General features: G+C 41.0%; 1 protein-coding gene across 1 annotated transcript in view; it reads left to right on the forward strand.

Annotated features, from left to right (window-relative positions):
• PANK1 (pantothenate kinase 1) overlaps positions 1-20,702 on the forward strand; it is a 68,183-nt gene that overhangs the window by 21,764 nt on the left and 25,717 nt on the right. The window contains exon 2 of the mRNA XM_079900361.1: positions 19,467-19,819. Within this exon, the coding sequence (XP_079756487.1) occupies positions 19,467-19,819 (353 nt within the window). The remainder of the gene's footprint in view (positions 1-19,466; positions 19,820-20,702) is intronic.

Genomic DNA, 20,702 nt, shown 5'->3' on the forward strand with positions numbered 1-20,702 from the left:
ATAAAATCTTTTGAATACTCATATTTATATTTGTAAAGTTTTCATCTCTTTTCCCAATTAGATATTAAGTCTGGCTGTGCCTTTGACAAAAGTTGTTATAGTAAAAAAAAACAGTTGTTACTAATCACAGTGATCATCACTTCTGGCATCTTGGCAGCGATAACCCAGAAGGCAGCTGAGAACCTAGAGGGAAGCAAACACTCTTGAGCCACCAAAACTCACTGTTGGAAAGTAGATCAAGTTGGAGACGCTCATGCATTTTACGCTTGGAGCACTTCCTGGGCTCTCTCGGAGTCTGTTTACTCTTACCAAAGTCACAGCTTTACCAGACTTGATTTTCTGGTTTCTCTGCAATCATACATAGCAGGATCGGGATAGACATTGCGGTGCACCGACAGCAGCCAAGAAATTAACAGCGTTAGCTTCTAAAAGCAAGACACAGAAAGCTATGACAGAGACAGAAGAATACGCAAACCTAGCAGCCTGGGAAGCACACGTTTATGTGGTTCCTGAGGGCATCAGTATATAGTGGTGTAGTACAGTAATTGATTCTTACATGACTCCAAGTCATCAGAAAGAGCTAAGATTTTCTTCTGTTTTCTTTAAGAATAGGAGAAGGTGGGTCATGCATTTGAGGAAGATTTCCTTCAAAAACAATTTATAACTTGGCATTTATAAAAGGCAGGGATTGGGCCAGAGCTTTATATATGTTATAAAATCTGCTTTACTGAGATAGAATTCACCCATTTAAAGTGTACAGTTCAGTGTTTTTTAGTATATTCAGAGTGCAACCGTCACCACAATTAAGTTTAGACTACATCATCACCCCCCAAAAAATCTTATTAGCAATCACTCCCCTTTTCCCCCATATCCGTAACTCCCAACCCTGGAAAACTACTAATCTTTTTGTCTCTATAGACTTGCCTATTGTGGATATTTCATAGAAATGGAATCATATAATACCTGGTCTTTTGTGATTGACTCCTTTCACTTAGCCTAGTGTTTTCAAGGTTCACCCATGTCTTAGTATGTATCAGTATGTCGTTCCTTTTTACTGCCAAATAATATTTCATGTTATTTATCCATGCATCAATTGATGGACATTTGTATTGTTTCCACTTTTTGGCTATTATGAGTAATACTGCTCTTATCACTCACGTACAAATTTTTGTGTGGGCATATATTTTCATTTCTTCTGGGTATATACCTGAGGCTGAACTTGCTAGATCATATACTAGCTTATGTCTAACCTCTTGCAGGACTGCCAGACTGTTTTCCAAAGTGACTGTACTATTTTGTATTCCAACCAGCAGTGTAGGAGGGTTCCAGTTTCTCCACATCCTCACCAACACTTGTTATTTTCCGTGCTTTAAATATAGTCATCCTAGTGTGCTTGAAGTAGTATCTCATTGTGGTTTTGATGTGCATTTCCCTAAAAGGTGTCTTACATCCCTCAAACACTAACATCCTTGTGATTTTGAAACTTTTTGTAGGTTAAAACTTTATATCCAGTTTAATTAGAAGGTTCTTGAATGGGGACTTCCCTGGAGGCACAGTGGTTAAGGATCCGCCTGCCAGTGCAGGGGACATGGGTTCAAGCCGTGGTCCGGGAAGATCCCACGTGACGCGGAGCAACTAAGCCAGTGCGCCACAACTACTGAGCCTGCGCTCTAGAGCCCGCAAGCCACAACTACTGAGCCCACATGCCACAATGACGGAAGCCCGCATGCCTAGAGCCCATGCTCTGCAACAAGAGAAGCCACCACAATGAGAAGCCCACGCACTGCAACAAAGAGTAACCCCCACTAGCCGCAACTAGAGCCCACGCGCAATAACGAGGACCCACCACAGCCAAAAATAAAATATAAACAAATAAATAAATTTATTTTTTAAAAAAATCCCAGGACTTTTAAAAAAAAAAAAAAAGAAGGTTCTTGAATGGCTAGGAATTGGTGTCAGGCTTTACTTTGTGACAGTTACTGTGCTCAGAAGGGAACCCTGCGAAGAGCTGCTGCCATTTGTAAATATTAAAGGATTCTTTTAATTAAGTAGTGTCTGGTACAACGGCAATGTGAATTTAACTCATAGCAGAGTTTTCACTCCTCTCCAGACTGTTTTTTTTTTAACTTTTTATTTTATGTTGGAGTATAGTTGATTAACAGTGTTGTGTTAGTTTCAGGTTACAACAAAGTGACTCAGCCATATATATATATGTATCTATTCTTTTTCAAATTCTTTTCCCATTTAGGTTATTACAGAATTTTGAGCAGAGTACCCTGTGCTATACGGTAGGTCCTTTTTGGTTATCCATTTTAAATATAGCAGTGTGGACATGTCAATCCCAAACTCCCGAACTATCTCTCCCACCTCCCCTTCCCCCCTGGTAACCATAAATTCATTCTCTAAGTCTGTGAGTCCAGACTGTTCTTGATTAACGATCAGTCCTTGCAAACGAGAATGTAAGTGCCAGGGAAGCAGGTTCATTGCTGCGTCCTGACTCTGCCACAGTGGCTCCCACTGTCTATAGGAACAAAATATCTGTTTAATGAATCAGCGGAGGCATAAGCATGTAGCTTGGTCTCGGACTGTTGGAGGAGGGTCATCGTGACCTCTTTATTGCAGCTTGCATTGCCATGTGAGCAGGTGGCACATCTTTTCTCGGTCCCCGCCCATCTTGACTTGAAAGATTTGACAGGCTTTCACAGCTAAAATAAATGAACAAAGTCCGTTTCTGGTAGCCCTGTTGTTCTGCCCCGCAGTGCCGCCTAGCAATGCTGTTCTCCCCGAAGCCTCTTTAATTAACCGCTCCCTGGTATTAAATTGTCAATAGCATCCCTAGAGTAAGTAAGCATGCTCTGGTGGCTTGTCAAGACAGAAAGCTAAACCTCTTGGTGGTTTATTCTGGGATTTGTTTAAGTAGGTAATGAGATTACCATCTTGAGCCTCAGTGTATGGCATTAGGTAGCTGGAAGAACCATTCCTGGGTGGATGCTGGGATCAGCTCTGGTGGCTGAAACGCTCACACTGGTGATAGTCGCACAGGTGCACTGTACTCAGGTCCCCATGGCATATCTCTGCATGGTCAAAACGGTGGAATGTTTTTAGTCCACGGACTATTTCTTATGAATAAGGCGGTGTAGTTAAAGGTGAGAACCACATGGAAGGTTGATACTCACCTTCCCTTGCCTCTAGACTGGGCGGGACAGGCAGCTTCTGGGTGAGAAATAGGGACGATGACCGTAACTGTCTGTAATTGTCTTTTCCTCACCCCCCACCCCTGCTCCCCCGCTTAACCTGAGAACATTGCTGTGGAATGGGAAACAAATTTCATCTGCCTCTCATTTTCCCTCCTTAAGACCTGGAACAGATTCAGGGCTTGACTGCAGGGGTGAGGGGGAGAAGATGAGCTTGGTGGTCTCTCTGCTCTGATTTCTCTCATAAGAAGGTGGCATAGAGAAGCTCTGGGACCTTGGGAAAGAAACTGCACCTCACTGAGCCTCTCAAGGACTTGAGGAAGAGACTCGAGGAAAAGTTTGTTTTAACCTCATGGCTTTGACATTTTGGGTCCCCTCATGTCTGCCTCCAGCTTGGCCCTGCTAACTCCTGGCCCAGACCCAAGCTAAGAATACATTCACTGGTGCCACCAGAATGGTGCCCTGCAAGACCTTTTGTTCCTCCCAAATCTTAACCTACAAAAAAAAGTGACATAGCTTTTATGTCGATGTATCTGTTTGTTCTTCTGATTTCATGTGGTTGTGTGTGCCATGGGTTGCAAATCAAAGAGTATCTGCCTGCCTGACCTAAATACATGAGTACTGTTGCCAGAGCGCTCTTCTTTATGGAAGAATGCCTGGTTGCCTTTAAAATGGGAGTCACTGGGAGAGATTGGTTCAAGATGGCAGAGTAGAAGGACATGTGCTCACTCCCTCTTGCAAGAGCACTGGAATCACAACTAACTGCTGAACAATCATCAACAGGAAGACACTGGAACTCACCAAAAAGATACCCCACATCCAAAGACAAAGGAGAAGCCGCAATGAGGTGGTAGGACAGCCGCAGTCACAATAAAATCAAATCCCATAACTGCTGGGTGGGTGACTCACAAACTGGCGAACAATTATACCACAGAAGTCCAATCACTGGAGTGAAGGTTCTGAGCCCCACGTCAGGTTTCCCAACCTGGAGGTCCAGCAACGGGAGGAGCAATTCCTAGAGAATCAGACTTTGAAGGCTAGTGGGACTTGATTGCAGGACTTCCAACAGGACTGGGGGAAACAGAGACTCCACTCTTGGAGGGCACACACAAAGTAGTGTGCACATCAGGACCCAGGGGAAGGAGCAGTGACTCCAGGGGAGACTGAACCAGACCTACCTGCTAGTGTTGGAGGGTCACTTGCAGAGATGGGGGTGTGTGTGGCTGTGGCTCACCTTGAGGACAAGGACACTGGCAGCAGAAGTTCTGGGAAGTACTGCTTAGTGTGAGCCCTCCTAGAGTCTGCCATTAGCCCCACCAAAGAGCCAGGTAGCCTCCAGTACTGGGTCACCTCAGGCCAAACCACCAACAGGGAGGGAACCCAGCCCCACCCATCAGCAGACAAGTGGATTAAATTTTTACTGAGTTCTGCCCACCAGAGCAATACCTAGCTCTACCCACCACCAGTCCCTCCCATCAGGAAGCTTGCACAAGCCTCTGAGATAGCCTCATCCACCAGAGGGCAGACGGCAGAAGCAAGAAGAACTACAGTTCTGCAGCCTGTGGAAAGAGAACCACATTCACAGAAAGATAGACAAAATGGAAAGGCAGAGGACTAGGTACCAGATGAAGGAACAAGATAAAACCCCACAAAAACAACTAAATAAACTGGAGGTAGGCAACTTTCCAGAAAAAGAATTCAGAACAATGATAGTGAAGATGATCCAGGACCTCAGAAGAAGAATGGAGGCAAAGATCGAGAAGATGCAAGAAATGTTTAACAAAGACTTAGAAGAATTAAAGAACCAACCACTAGAAGAATTAAAGAACAAACAAACAGAGATGAACAATGCAATAACTGAAATGAAGAATACACTAGAAGGAATCAATAGCAGAATAACTGAGGCAGAAGAACGGATAAGTGACCTGCAAGACAGAATGGTGGAAGTCACTGCTGCGGAACAGAATAAAGAAAAAAGAATGAAAAGAAATGAAGACAGCCTAAAAGACCTCTGGAACAACATTAAACACAACAACATTCGCATTATAGGGATCCCAGAAGCAGAAGAGAGAAAGGACCAGAGAAACTATTTGAAGAGATTATAGTCAAAAACTTCCCTAACATGGGAAAGGAAATAGCCACCCAAGTCCAGGAAGTGCAGTGAGTCCCATACAGGATAAATCCAAGGAGAAACATGCCGAGACACATAGTAATCAAATTGGCAAAAATTAAAGACAAAGAAAAATTATTAAAAGCAACAAGGGAAAAATGACAAATAACATACAAGGGAACTCCCATAAGGTTAACAGCTGATTTCTCAGCAGAAACTCTACAGGCCAGAAGGGAGTGGCGCAATATATTTAAAGTAATGAAAGGGAAGAACCTACAACCAAGATTACTCTACGCAGCAAAGATCTCATTCAGATTCAACAGAAAAATCAAAAGCTTTACAGACAAGCAAAAGCTAAGAGAATTCACCACCACCAAACCAGCTCTACAACAAATGCTAAAGGAACTTCTCTAAGTGGGAAACACAAGAGAAGAAAAAGACCTACAAAAACAAACGCAAAACAATTATGAAAATGGTAATAGGAACATACATGTTGATAATTACCTTAAACGTGAATGGATTAAATGCTCCAAGCAAAAGACACTGGCTTGCCGAATGGATACAAAAACAAGACCCATATATATGCTGTCTAAAAGAGACCCACTTCAGACCTACGGACACAGACAGACTGAAAGTGAGGAGATGGAAAAATATTCTGTACAAATGGAAATCAAAAGAAAGCTGGAGTAGCAATACTCAGATAAAATAGACTTTAAAATAAAGAATGTTACAAGAGACAAGGAAGGACACTACATAGTGATCAAGGGATCAATCCAAGAAGAAGATATAACGGTTATAAATATATATGCACCCAACATAGTAATACCTCAATGTGTAAGGCAAATGCTAACATCTATAAAAGAGGAAATCGGGCTTCCCTGGTGGTGCAGTGGTTGAGAGTCCGCCTGCCAATGCAGGGGACACGGGTTCGTGCCCCGGTTCGGGAGGATCCAACATGCCGCGGAGCAGCTGTGCCTGTGAGCCGTGGCCACTGAGCGTGCACGTCCAGAGCCTGTGCTCCACAACGGGAGAGGCCACAGCGGTGAGAGGCCTGCATACTGCAAAAAACATAAATAAGTAAAAGAGGAAATTGACAGTAACACACTAATAGTAGGGGACTTTAACACCTCACTTACACCAGTGGACATATCATCCAGACAGAAAATTAAAGGAAACACAAGCTTTAAATCACACAATAGACCAGATAGATTTAATTGATATTTATATGACATTCCATCCAAAAACAGCAGATTACACTTTCTTCTCAAGTGCACATGGAACATTCTCCAGGATAGATCACATCTTGGGTCACAAATCAAACCTCAGTAAATTTAAGAAAATTGAAATCATATCAAGCATCTTTTCTGACCACAATGCTATGAAATTAGAAATCAGTTACAGGGAAAAAAATGTAAAAAACACAAACACATAGAGGCTAAACAATACGTTACTAAATAACCAAGGGATCACTGAAGAAATCAAGGAGGAAATTTAAAAATTTTTGATTATACTTGCTGGAGACAAATTATAACAAAAACATGATGATCCAAAACCTATGGGATGCAGCAAAAGCAATTCTAAGAGGGAAGTTTATACTAATACAATCCTACCTCAAGAAACAAGAAAAATCTCAAATAAGCAACCTAACCTTACACCTAAAGGAACTAGAGAAAGAAGAACAAACAAAACCCAAAGTTAATAGAAGGAAAGAAATCATAAAGATCAGAGCAGAAATAAATGAAATAGAAACAAAGAAAACGATAGCAAAGATCAACAAAACTAAAAGCTGGTTCTCTGAAAAGATAAACAAAATTGATAAACCTTTACCAGACTCATCAAGAAAAAGAGGGAGGGCTTCCCTGGTGGCGCAGTGGTTGAGAGTCCGCCTGCCGATGCAGGGGACACGGGTTCGTGCCCTGGTCCAGGAAGATCACACATGCCGCGGAGGGGCTGGGCCCGTGAGCCATGGCCACTGAGTCTGCGCATCCAGAGCCTGTGCTCCGCAACGGGAGAGGCCACAACAGTGAGAGGCCCGCGTACCGCCAAAAAAAAAAAAAAAGAAAGAAAAAGAGGGAGAGGATGCAAATCAATAAAATTAGAAATGAAAAGGGAGAAGTTACAGTGGACACCACAGAAATACAAATCATCCTAAGAGACTACTACAAGCAACTCTATGCCAATAAAATGGATAACCTGGAAGAAATGGACATATTCTTAGAAAGGTATAACCTTCCAAGACTGAACCAGGAAGAAATAGAAAATATGAACAAACCAGTCCCAAGTCATGAAATTGAAACTGTGATTAAAAATCTTCCAATGAACAAAAGTCCAGGACCAGATAGCTTCACAGGTGAATTCTATCAAACATTTAGAGAAGAGCTAACACTTACCCTTCTCAAACTGTTCCAAAAAATTTCAGAGGAAGGAACACTCCCAAACTCATTCTACGAGGCCACCATCACCCTGATACCAAAACCAGACAAAGATACTACAAAAAAAGAAAATTACAGACCAATATCACTGATGAATATAGATGCAAAAATCCTCAACAAAATACTAGCACACAGAATCCCAACAACTCATTAAAAGGATCATACACCACGATCAAGTGGGGTTTATCCCAGGGATGCAAGGATTCTTCAGTATCACAATGTGATACACCATATTAACAAATTGAGGAATAAAAACCATATGATAGTCTCAATAGATGCAGAAAAAGCTTTTGACAAAATTCAACACCATTTATGATAAAAACTCTCCAGAATGTGGGCATAGAGGGAACCTACCGCAACATAATAAAGGCCATATATGACAAGCCCACAGCAAACATCATTCTCAATGGTGAAAAACTGAAAGCATTTCCTCAAAGATGAGGAAAAAGACAAGGATGTCCACTCTCGCCACTATTATTCAACATAGTTTTGGAAGTCGTAACCACGGCAATCAGAGAAGAAAAAGAAAGAAAAGGAATACAAATTCGAAAAGAAGTAAAACTGTCACTGTTAGCAGGTGACATGATACTATACATAGAGAATCCTAAAGATGCCACCAGAAAACTACTAGAGCTAATCAGTGAATTTGGTAAGGTTGCAGGATACAAAATTAATGCACAGAAATCTCTTGCATTCCTATACACTAACAACGAAGGATCAGAAAGAGAAATTAAGGAAACAATCCCATTCACCATTGCAACAAAAGGAATAAAGTACCCAGGAATAAACCTACCTAAGGAGGTAAAAGACCTGTACTCAGAAAACTATAAGACACTGATGAAAGAAATCAAAGGTGACACAAACAGATGGAGAGATATACCATGTTCTTGGATTGGAAGAATCAATATTGTGAAAATGATTATGCTACCCAAAGCAATCTACAAATTCAATGCAATCCCTATCAAATTACCAGTGACATTTTTTACAGAACTAGAACAAAAAAACTTAAAATTTCTATGGAGACACAAAACACACCGAATAGCCAAAGCAGTCTTGAGGGAAAAAAGTGGAGCTGAAGGAATCAGACTCCCTGACTTCAAAGCTACAGTAATCAAGACAGTATGGCATTGGCACAAAAACAGAAATATAGATCAATGGAACAGGATAGAAAGCCCAGAGATAAACCCACGCACCTATGGTCAACTAATCTATGATAAAGGAGGCAAGGATATACAATGGAGAAAAGACAATCTCTTCATAAGTGGTGCTGGGAAAACTGGACAGCTACATATAAAAGAATGAAATTAGTCCCTAACACCATACACAAAAATAAACTCAAAATGAATTAAAGACCTAAATGTAAGACCAGACACTATAAAACTCTTAGAGGAAAACATAGGAAGAACAGTCTTTGACATAAATCACAGCAAGATCCTTTTTGACCCACCTCCTAGAGTAAGGGAAATAAAAACAAAAATAAACAAATGGGACCTAATGAAACTTAAAAGTTTTTGCACAGCAAAGGAAAGTATAAACAAAACGAAAAGACAGCCCTTAGAATGGGAGAAAATATTTGCCAACAGATCAACGGACAAAGGATTAATCTCCAAAATATATGAACAGCTCATGCAGCTCAATATTAAAAAAACAAACAACCCAATCCAAAAATGGGCAGAAGACCTAAATAGACATCTCTCCAGAGAAGACATACAGATGCCCAAGAGGCACGTGAAAAGCTGCTCAACATCACTAATTATTAGAGAAATGCAAACCAGAAGTACAATGAGGTATCACCTCACACCGGTTAGAATGGGCATCATCAGAAAATCTACAAACACCAAAGCTGGAGAGGGTGTGAAGAAAAGGGAACCCTCTTGCACTGCTGGGAATGTAAATTGATACAGCCACTATGGAGAACAGTATGGAGGTTCCTTAAAAAACTAAAAATAGAACTACCATATGACCCAGCAATCCCACTCCTGGGCATATACCCAGAGAAAACCATAATTCAGGAAGACACCTGCACCCCAATGTTCATTGCAGCATTATTTACAATAGCCAGGACATGGAAGCAACCTAAATGCCCACTGACAGATGAATGGATAAAGAAGATGTGGCACAAATATATAATGGAATATTACTCAGCCATAAAAAGTAACGAAATTGGGTCATTTGTAGAGACATGGATGGACTTAGAGACTATCATACAGAGTGAAGTAAGTCAGAAAGAGAAAAACAAATATCGTATGTTAACGCATATATGTGGAATCTAGAAAAATGGTACAGATTACAAGGCAGAAATAGAGACACAGATGTAGAAAACAAACGTATGGACCTCAAGTGGGGAAAGTGGGGGGAGAGGGTGGTGGGATGAATTGGGAGATTGGGATTGACATATATACACTAATATGTATAAAATAGGTAACTAATAAGAACCTGCTGCATAAAAAATAAATTAATTAAATTAAATTTTTTAAAAATGGGAGTCACTGGGAGAGAAGAGCACATGGATGAAATTTAATTATATATGGAACATTTCTAGACCCATATCCGTGGGGTTTAGTCCCAGATGAATGATAACTGGAAACTTCAGAAGCTGTATTTAAGATGTGAAAATCACCTGTGGCACTCATGTTATAAATTGCCCAGAAATAATTTAATTAACAAGTGATAAGTTGTTCCCAAGTCCCTCCTGGGAATGGGGTGTCAGCTGGGTCATTACCGTGCATTGCCCTCAGCTGGCAGCCTGAGTTCCCTGGCAGTTAGGAGCAAAGGCAGCTCATTCAAACTCTGATTGTCACTTTCAAATAGTGGTCCAGCTACTTAGAGCATTCATTGCGATTCAGCTAGAACTGTGGTTTTGAGCTTGACCTGTGAGAATTCCAGGGGCCCCTCTTTGAAAACATTTTCTCCAGTCCCACTGCTTTGCGCTCTCCAGGCAGTGGCCTAGGAATTTTTGTTTTGTTTTGTTTTTTAACGTTTTGGCCACACCTCACGGCATGTGGGATCTTATTTCCCCGACCAGGGATCGACCCACACCCACTGCAGTGGAAGTGCAGAGTCTTTTGGACCGCCAGGGAAGTCGCAGGGAGTGCCTTTGATGGTTTTTATGATGAGGCAAATTTGAGAAACATTGTGGTTGAATACAGCCAGTTTTAAAAAATAAAGATAATTAAAACATTTGACTTTAAAGTTTAGTTGCATAAAATACTAAAATGGAAGTTGCTTTCCAGAAATACAATTGTAAGCAAATCGTAGAGATCCAGTTCAAATTACACACACAAAGTAAACTCTGGTCACGTATTGTCATTTCTAACCTGGGGTTGGGTGTAGAGCAGACTATAAACAGCTTAACTTTCATAGACCTCAGGCACTTTTGCCTTTGCAGGGCCCCTTGCTCCATAAAAAAGAAATAAAAATTGTATTTTACGACTCTTTTGATATAAAGATGGATGTGTTGGTAAGATGTATTACAACATTTTCTTTGACCTGAAAATTCATATATTTTCTTCTGATTTTAAAAGAAATTGCAATATTTTCGTGATGGCTTAAAAATACTATAGGCACCGAGCCCATTGTGCCTAACAGTTAATTTGGGCCTGCATGGCAGAGGTGGTGAAATCCAGAAGTTAGTCCTGGAGGCTGATGTGATAATACTTCTACTTGTCTCGGGAGTTCTGAAAGGAATCCTCACTATCCTTTTGCTCTTACTCATGTGATACTATGATCAGCACTTTTGTTCCCACCCTTGTCTGGGTGAGAGGGAGAAAGTTGATGGGCATCTGAGGCTGTGTCAGTGGAAGAAGGGTTACTGTCACACGGGGGTATGTAGCCTTTCCCGTGGTGATCCATTCCCACAAACATACCTGTGCTTCCTTAACTGTGTTTTGAATTGCCAAGTTTAACATACAGGTTTTGCCTTGACAATAAGGGAGTAATTCAGGTCTTTTCCTACCTGAAGGAGCCCTGGTGATGTCAAGCATCTAACTGGCTAAAGGACTCTGCTCTTGGGTGTCAGGCTTCCCCTGTCATTCTTTTTCTTTTTTTTTTAAACTTTTTAAATTGAAGTATAGTTGCTGTACAATATTATATAAGTTGCAGGTGTACAATATAGTGATTCACAATTTTTAAAGGTTTTAGTCCATTTATAGTTATTACAAGATCTTGGGTATATTCCATGTGCTGTACAATATATCCTTGTAGCTTATTTTATACCTAATAGTTTGTACCTTTCACTTCCCTACCCCTGTCTTGCCCCTCTCCCCTTCCCTCTCCCCACTGGTAACCACTAGTTTGTCCTCTATATCTGTGAGTCTGTTTCTTTTTTGTTATATTCACTAGTTTGTTTTATTTTTTCGATTCCACATATGATAGCATACAGTATTTGTCTTTCTCTGTTTTACTTATTTCACTAAGCATAATGCCCTCCAAGTCCATCCATGTTGTTGCAAATGGCAAAATTTAATTCTTTTTTTATGACTGAGTAGTATGCCATTGTATATATGTACCACATCTTTTTTATATTGCCATCCTGGATTTCGGTAACAGGCTTGAGATGGGCAGAATATTGCTTGAGACAGGAAGGAACTGTTGAGATGAGGAATGTAGGCATACTTTTTTTCATGGACAAGACCACAGATCTGCTCTCTGCTCACTGAAGCAAAATTAAAACAGTTTTTTTTTTCTTTTGCATCATTACAGAGAAGTTTTTGTTTGAGAATTCTAAAATAACTCTGATTATGAAGATTCAACATATTGACTGTAAAAAATTGAAAACCATCATATCAGCAAAGCCAGAAGAAGAAAAAAACCTTAATCCACTATACATAATGCCTGTTAACATTTTGGCCTGAAGTTTCTAGTCTTGTTTTCTGCGAACAATAGCTGTTTAATTTTTATACAAAATTGTAATCGTACGAAATGTACCATTTAATCACCCACACTTTTCACCTAACAGTATATGATGAACATTCTCCTTACATCATTAATTGACATCCTACACAATGATTTTAATGGTGATGTATTGTTCCTTTGTGTTAGTGGATGATCATTTATTTAACCAGCCTTCTATTTTTGGACATTGAATTTCACATCCTCATTATTAGTAAAACTTTAATGATTTTTGTAAGATAAATTTTTAAATGCATGCATAGTTATTTCTTTAGGGTAAAGTGGAACTAATGTATCAAAGGGCATAGGAATCTGGAACTTTTTGATGCATATTTCCAAATAGTGCAGAGGAAGGATTGCAACAGTTTATATTCCCATCAGTACTCTGTAAGCGCTTGTGTTCTTGTATCCTTGCCATGTGACTGAAATATAAACTAAAGAAATCTGGTATGCATTAATTTGAAAGAAACCATGATTCAGGTTTCTTTGCATAAGAGTATTTAATGTTTAGCAGATTGCTCTGTGTGCAGTAATTACGGGTTTCTTCACAATGTTATGAAAACCCTTTTATTAAATTTTACATTTGCCATTTTCTTCAAGGTCCTTAAATAGTTCTTAGGGTCTCAACTGTTAACGTTTTATGCTGTTAAAAGTACGGTTTTGGAGAACTTTGTGTGTGTGTATTTAGGATGATAGAATATGAGAACCAGACAGAACTTTAGTTAGTTGGGTTAGTCTACCTCCATCTTACAGATTAGTAAATGGCTCAAGAAAGAAACTTGCCCACAATCATTCTATCTCTTGCAAGTGACAGACAACTCAGACTAGCGGAGCGAAATGGGGAATTTGTTGCTCACGAAACTAAGAATAGGTTCTGTTACCTACTGTGACTGACCTTGGGTAATTCCTTGATCTTTCTAAACCTTGATTTTCTTATCTGTAAACAGGGTGTTGAACTCCACCAAAGGTCCCTTCTACCTCTTAAAGTTCAATGTTTCTATGAATATATTAGCAAAGAATTTCATTATACTATCAACCAAATTTAGACATAGTGAAGGGAAGGCTAGCACTCAGGAAATTTTTAAAGAAATACAGTTTGTATTACACACTTGGATCTAAGTTAAAGTTGTTGTGGTTGTTTTTTTTTTTTTAAAAAGATGTGTCTTTTCTTTTTAATTAATTAATTAATTTATTTATTTTTGGATGCGTTGGGTCTTCGTTTCTGTGCGAGGGCTCTCTCTAGTTGCGGCAAGCGGGGGCCACTCTTCATCGCGGTGCGCAGGCCTCTCACTATTGCGGCCTCTCCTGTCGCGGAGCACAGGCTCCAGACGCGCAGGCTCAGTAGTTGTGGCTCACGGGCCCAGTTGCTTCGCGGCATGTGGGATCTTCCCGGACCAGGGCTCGAACCCGTGTCCCCTGCGTCGGCAGGCAGATTCTCAACCACTGCGCCACCAGGGAAGCCCTGTTGTGGTTGTTTTTAACTTGCAGAGATCCTTAGGCAACTTGAACATAGTCAGTATTCACATAGTGTAAAAATATCTCCAAAGTGCTTGAAAAGTCTCTTTTATCTGTTGATCACACATCATCTTCAAACATCTTTTCCACCTGTTTATTAGTTTGCTTAACAAACCTATTAACAAATAGTGGGGCAAGAAATGCAGTCCTTTTGCTCCCTGTTCACAACTATTATAACAAATTTCAAGTTGGTGAACCTAGGGAAAACTGCCCATGACAGCAGCAGGTTGCTGAGTCAGACCCGTGCACAGAGGAGCTAATCTTGAGCACTGGGCACCTACTTTACGCACAGGAAGACACACCGATGGTAGGGAAACTTGCTGCACTAGGAATGCCCTAAAGCTCTGTGGCTGGTTGTTTGAGAGGAGGTAGATTTTCTCATGTCAGGCCCCCTTAGCTCTTTAAGATTGTTTCCTTGACTGGTAGGAACATCTTTTCTCTCTGTTTGTGTGTGGTTGTTTTGTTTTTGATTTTGGTTTTGGTTTTTTCTCACTTTACTCATTTATGCTATTTGGAATTCACTGTGTAACCCTTGAAATTTACTGCAAGAAGCATAAGTGTCCCTCATTGTGAAGCAATTATACTCCGGTAAAGATGTTATATATATTTAAGTGCCCCTCAGAGACTATTCTAGTGTTCTGAAAAGGTCTTTAAGAAACAGGTTTTGTCTTAAAGCCATTGACTACCACTAAAATTTTTAAATATTTTCACCACACTATGTAGAATACAGATTTATTTCAGGGTTTTAACTACTATCAGATTGCCAATTCAGGTTTGTGTTTCCAGAAATTTTTACACAAATAAATGCACCAGAGCCTATGTATGCTTTTATTAACACTCAGCTACCACATGTTTATCAGCGATACTGGCAGTCCCTGGATCTGGTTCTGCAGGAGAGGGAAGGCTCCAGGGAAAAAAACAGCCAAAGATTTTGATGGAAAGTATACTAGTCAGGACAGGCAAGATCATCCTGCGGGAAAAACCTCCAAATCTCAGTACCTTAAAACAACAAAGGTTTATTTCTCCTTCGCACTGTAAGTTCATTGATGGGCAGCTGGGGTTCCAATATGGCTCGTCTTGACTCTGCATCCTGGCTGATGGAGCAATCATTATCTTTAATTTTGGTGGTCACGGTAACAGAGAAAGGGTTCTGCAAGGTCTGACACAAGCCGTAAGTGCTCTCGCCTGAAAGTGACACACACCATTTCCATTCCTAACTCACTGTCCAGATGAAACACATTGCCCGGCTCCATTCAGAAATGGCCAGGAACTGTAGTCTGACCCCATGGGCCAGGAAGCAAGGGAAGCAGCAGCTCTAATGACAACCACAGTTTGCTCTTCTGATTACCAGATATTTGGCTCGCTGCCCCTCCTGCAGGTGAAACACTCATCCCCTCCCCAAAGGAGAGAACCCCGCAGTCCCACCCAGTCACAGCATCTGGATGATGCAGTTGGCACTAAATTAGGGGGTCATTTTGACATCAACTCTGGATGTGGGTCCTCTTGATCTACAGACTTCTGAACTAAAAAAGGCATCTGGGTTTAAAAGGGAGGAGTAAAGGGTGAATGCAGACATTCTGTATCTAGAACGAGCATCACTTCTGGCAAACACAGAACAGGCCCTTAGTGGTTCAGCTGAATTTATCAAACCATCTGCATACCCTGGATTAAAGAAAACGTGAGTCATGGATTGTCTCCATCCACAGCTCGTATACGGGAAGTGTAGTTTAGGTAGACCTTGATATCAGGAATATAAATAAAACTGAACATTTAAAATATGACAGTGTCCTATAAAAGCATTAAAATGTGAATAGAAGAGCATTTAATTTTTCATGAAGGTAAGAAATGAATATAGGTAAGTGAAAGCAATTTCTATTGCCATTCAAACTATAGTTTTCCAATCCTTGCTCCCTTTTACCTTAACCCAAACTGCTGATATGACATTTAACTGAATTTCCAAAACTCTACACTTTCCCCCCCCTGTTTTGCTGAGTTGCTAACAAAAGCTTTGAAATGGCTCAAAACTGCGCAGGAGGTGAAGCAGGAAGAAGAAACTGGAATTGTAAATAACTTATAAAATGCTTAGCTGTCCCCTGATGCATTTTAAAAAGTGAGACCTCTTTTCAGTTTCCTGTACTTAACAATATCCAACCAAATAAAGGCCATGTAGGGGCTTTTCTGGGTTACACACAACTTCTTCTGTCCATTCTGTGCTAAGGTGTCTCCTGTTTTCCATTATCACTGAATTCTTATTTTTTTACTTCTTTATATACTGCAAGTTCTAAGTATAGAATTTTCTCATCCTCTCCCCTGATTTCTAACCTCTACCTATAAAACCTGCTTATCCTGCCACCCTCTGACAATATCAACAACCTGAAGGGGTGGCCCTCTGTACCTTCCTGTGGGCTCATAAAATCATAAACACTTAAGGTTCTTCTTTCCACCTGCCTGCCTGCTGTCCTTCATCCCTCCCTTCCTCCTTTCTTTCCTCCCTCCCTCCCCTACTTTTTTTTCAAACCAGAAGGGGTTAATAAATTATTTACACTTCTTGGTATCTCTTGCTTTTCTCATTAACAGAAGATTGGGGGTGTATCCCTCTAGGCAGTTAGTATAGATCTCATTCATTCTTTTTAATGTCTGCCTAATATTCCATGGTTTGGAAGTCATGCTTTATTGAAGTTTCTCTGTTAAAGGGTATGCACATTGTTTCCAATTTGTTTTGATCTTGCTTTTTTGTTTTTCTTAAATTTGGTCACTGTAAGGGGTGCAGTGAACTTCCTTATACCCATCCTCGAATACTGGTCCTTTTTCTAATATGGTCCAAGAGAGGGATTAACTGCATTTAAAATGTATGTGTACTTTTAATTTTAATAGCTGTTGCTAGATGTTTAACAGATGTTGTTGTCTTTCAAAAATAGTTATCCTAGCAATGTTCCAGAATACGCTTCCCCCATCCTATCCAGTAGTATGTCTTTCCTACTTTGATGAGAATGGATTACACCTGCAACTCCAGTTGCATAGCCTGGGCACCTGTTGATGTACTATAGCGTATTTCAGTGGGGTTGAAAACTAGGGCTCTGGATGGCCTGTGTGATTAGGGGTAGTTGCGATTTTTTGTGTGTGTTTCTTTAAAAATCCATGGAAAGTTTATGGGAGGGAGGGAACTGGAGGCCATTCTTATGCAGTCCACTCCTTTCACAGATAAGGAAATTGAGATCCAGGGAGGTGGAGGGAGTTAATGTGAGCTAGTTACTGGCTGCTGCTTCTGGGAAGCAATTGGTCTGAATTCTAAATCAAGGATTTACCTACTACCTACACTGTGGGCCATGCTGACAGTAATTTTTAGAGAATGGACCAAGAAATGTCATCTGTGAGATAGGGATGAACTGTTTCCAGTTTTCTATTCTCTCCTGCTAGGCTGGATAAGCAAGCTTCCCACCCTACGCTGGGCTGTGTGGGATTTGCTTTGCAAACTTCTGCAAAGATAATAGGACATTTGTTAAATTGGTCTTGTCAGTGGCATTTGCTGCTCTTACTCTTTTTGGGAGTTTGAGGTTTTATTTTTCTATACCATTAGAGTTACTGCTTACTAAGTGTGGAGCAGCTGGCTTGGATCACAGCTAAAATGACAACAGGGAAGCACAGGAGAGAAGATTCTGTTCAGGAATGGCTTCCTCCTATGTACTCCTTCCTCCTCCCTCCCCACTGTACCCATGAAGAGAGCTTGATAGTGGGGCTGCCTAGAAAAAAGAAGCCCTCTAGGTCCCAGGTATGTTCCTGGCAATGTAATCTCTAGGCGTAATGTGCACAGTTTGACCAGGGCTCAAATGGATGTTCTCTAGGGCTGAATAAAATAAGCTTTTTGAAAGAAGCCACTTTTACTTCTTGAGTCTTTAGACTCAGTTTTAATAGAAGTTTCAGCTTTAGCCCATGGAGTCTGCTGAGGAAGGTGAAAAGGGAGACTCCAAATTTTGGATTCCCACTTGGGTTTGCCCTGTGTTCATTACAGAACATATGACAGCCCAGCGTTAACTTTCCAGGTTGCCTCTAAATAAAGTCAGCCTGTTCAGGGAGCTCAGCCCGTTCTCTTAATAACAATAAAAATAATTACGATGGAAATTCATTTTGTCATAGATAAGCCTCTCCAGCAGATTAAAATATAAATATATATTTATATATAAAAATACAACACAGGGCTTCCCTGGGGGCGCAGTGGTTGAGAGTCCGCCTGCCGATGCAGGGAACATGGGTTCGTGCCCTGGTCCGGGAAGATCCCACATGCCGCGGAGCATGCGCGTCCAGAGCCTGTGCTCCGCAACGGGAGAGGCCACAACAGTGAGAGGCCCGCGTACCGCAAAATATATATATATACACAAAACATGCCTTTGTGTTGCAGACCTGGTCAGGAGCTATGCTATTTGTGGGCTTGGCTCTCAGTGGTCATGGTTCTTGTGGCTTAGCTGTTTGCAAGCCTGCAAGCTGGAACCTCTGGGGAATGTAAAAAAAAAAAAAAAAGCGCGTGCCTAGATCCTCCCTCAGAATTAAATCAGAATCTGTGGCAGAGGACACATGGGTGAGGTGAGGACTTCTGGGCGGGCCATTTGAGGTGGAGAGTTTCTCTCCTTAATAAAGAAAGAAATGAGTTGTAGCTCAAACTGTTCTTTTGAGAATCCTGTCGCCATAGGGATCATCATGTGTGCCCCTCAGCTCTCACAGCCCACTCTCTCTCCTTTCTCCTTCCTATTTATTCTGTAGATTAAAGCAGTGGAGTCATGTCATATAAAGGCAGCACATGAAGGCAAAAATTGAATGCTGTAAAAATGATCATCGAAGAATGAGCTAGGAAGACACGGTGAGGCGTAGAGGTCAACGTACCATCTCTTGGTACACTTAGCATAGCCAGCGTTTCCTCTGGCATCAGAACAGATCACTGTTTTCTTTGGCTGAGATTCTGATAAAATAGCATTTGGGAGCCAGAGTGTATGCAAAATATGTATCTTTAAGTACGGGAGTTAACTCTATTTGGTGAGATTCTGGAGCCCTGAGAACCACGTGGCAATTGAGACTGGCTTAGGGAATCTTATTCTCATCTCACATTCAATTCCGAGGCCGATTCTGAATGAAATGTAGGCAGAATCATGGACACCATTTAAAGTGTGAATTTCTCCTCGCCTGTCTCTTTTAGGCACCTAGAGTTGAATTCAGGTAAACTGCATGGTAAATGCAGCTATAGATGCAACACCACTGCATTTCATTATTGACTATTCAAAGACGGCCCATTTCTTTGTCCAGAATTCAAGGGCACTCTGTCTTTCTGTCCGCTAGCGTTCCCGTGGTTCGGCATGGATATCGGTGGGACGCTGGTTAAATTGGTCTACTTTGAACCGAAGGATATTACAGCTGAAGAGGAACAAGAGGAAGTGGAGAACCTGAAGAGCATCAGGAAGTATTTGACTTCGAACACGGCTTACGGGAAAACCGGGATCCGAGACGTTCACCTGGAACTGAAAAACTTGACCATGTGTGGGCGGAAGGGGAACCTGCATTTCATCCGCTTTCCCAGCTGCGCGATGCACAGGTTCATCCAGATGGGCAGCGAGAAGAACTTCTCCAGCCTCCACACCACTCTCTGTGCCACGGGAGGCGGGGCTTTTAAGTTCGAAGAGGACTTCAGAACGGTAGGTCCGCTTTACCCCCCTGCAAACAACAAAACCACCTCTTAGAGAAAGAAAGAAAACCTCTCCCATGGCCATGATCATGGCATCTCTTATGGAAGAACCTGACCACTAGGCTTGGGACTTTGGACAAGCTTACTTCACCCCTCTGTGCCTCAGTTTCCTCATCTATAGGAGAGTAAAAATAGCTTCTGCCTCATAGGGTTGTTACATGAAGGATTGAATGAGATAATATGTACCCAGCACTTAGTGCTCAATACATATTGGCCGTCCTCATCATTTTTGTTACAATTATTTCTGCACAATATGCCAAAGACAAGGTGATGTAAATCCCCTTCTGAAGTATTTTAGTTTTCCACAGACTCATATGTTTCATGAAAACCATAATCATTGAGCCAGTTTCATAGATATATAGACTGAGGCCTGCAGGAAAGGCTTTCTACGCATCTTACTAAAAATAATTACTTCTTTCTACCCATTTGCTCTGTATCATTTGTGTTTTATGAATGTCCTTCAGAAGTTTTGCTCACAAACAAAAATGAAATCTTTGACATTATTTGGAGGTGAATTGCTTTATTGGTGAACATGCTTTAGGGAATATGGCTCTACATAATAAGAATAATACGATATCCTGACTGGCAGTGTTGCTTCTTTAGACTTGACAAAGTTGGCTAAGTGGAAGATATGGGTGAGTGACATGGAGTCCTAACTTTCTCTTTGTTAAGCAATCCCTAACACCTATGTGTTCCAATTTCCCCATTTCTACAGTCAAGATAATCTCTATACTGTCTAGCTTCATCTCACAGGGAATAAAATGAGAAGAAAGAGAAACAATAGATAGAGAAAATAAAGAGAATTCAATTCACAGTAGTGATTGAACATAGGA

Source organism: Stenella coeruleoalba (assembly GCF_951394435.1).
Source record: "Stenella coeruleoalba genome assembly, chromosome: 16".
Taxonomy (NCBI): domain Eukaryota; kingdom Metazoa; phylum Chordata; class Mammalia; order Artiodactyla; family Delphinidae; genus Stenella; species Stenella coeruleoalba.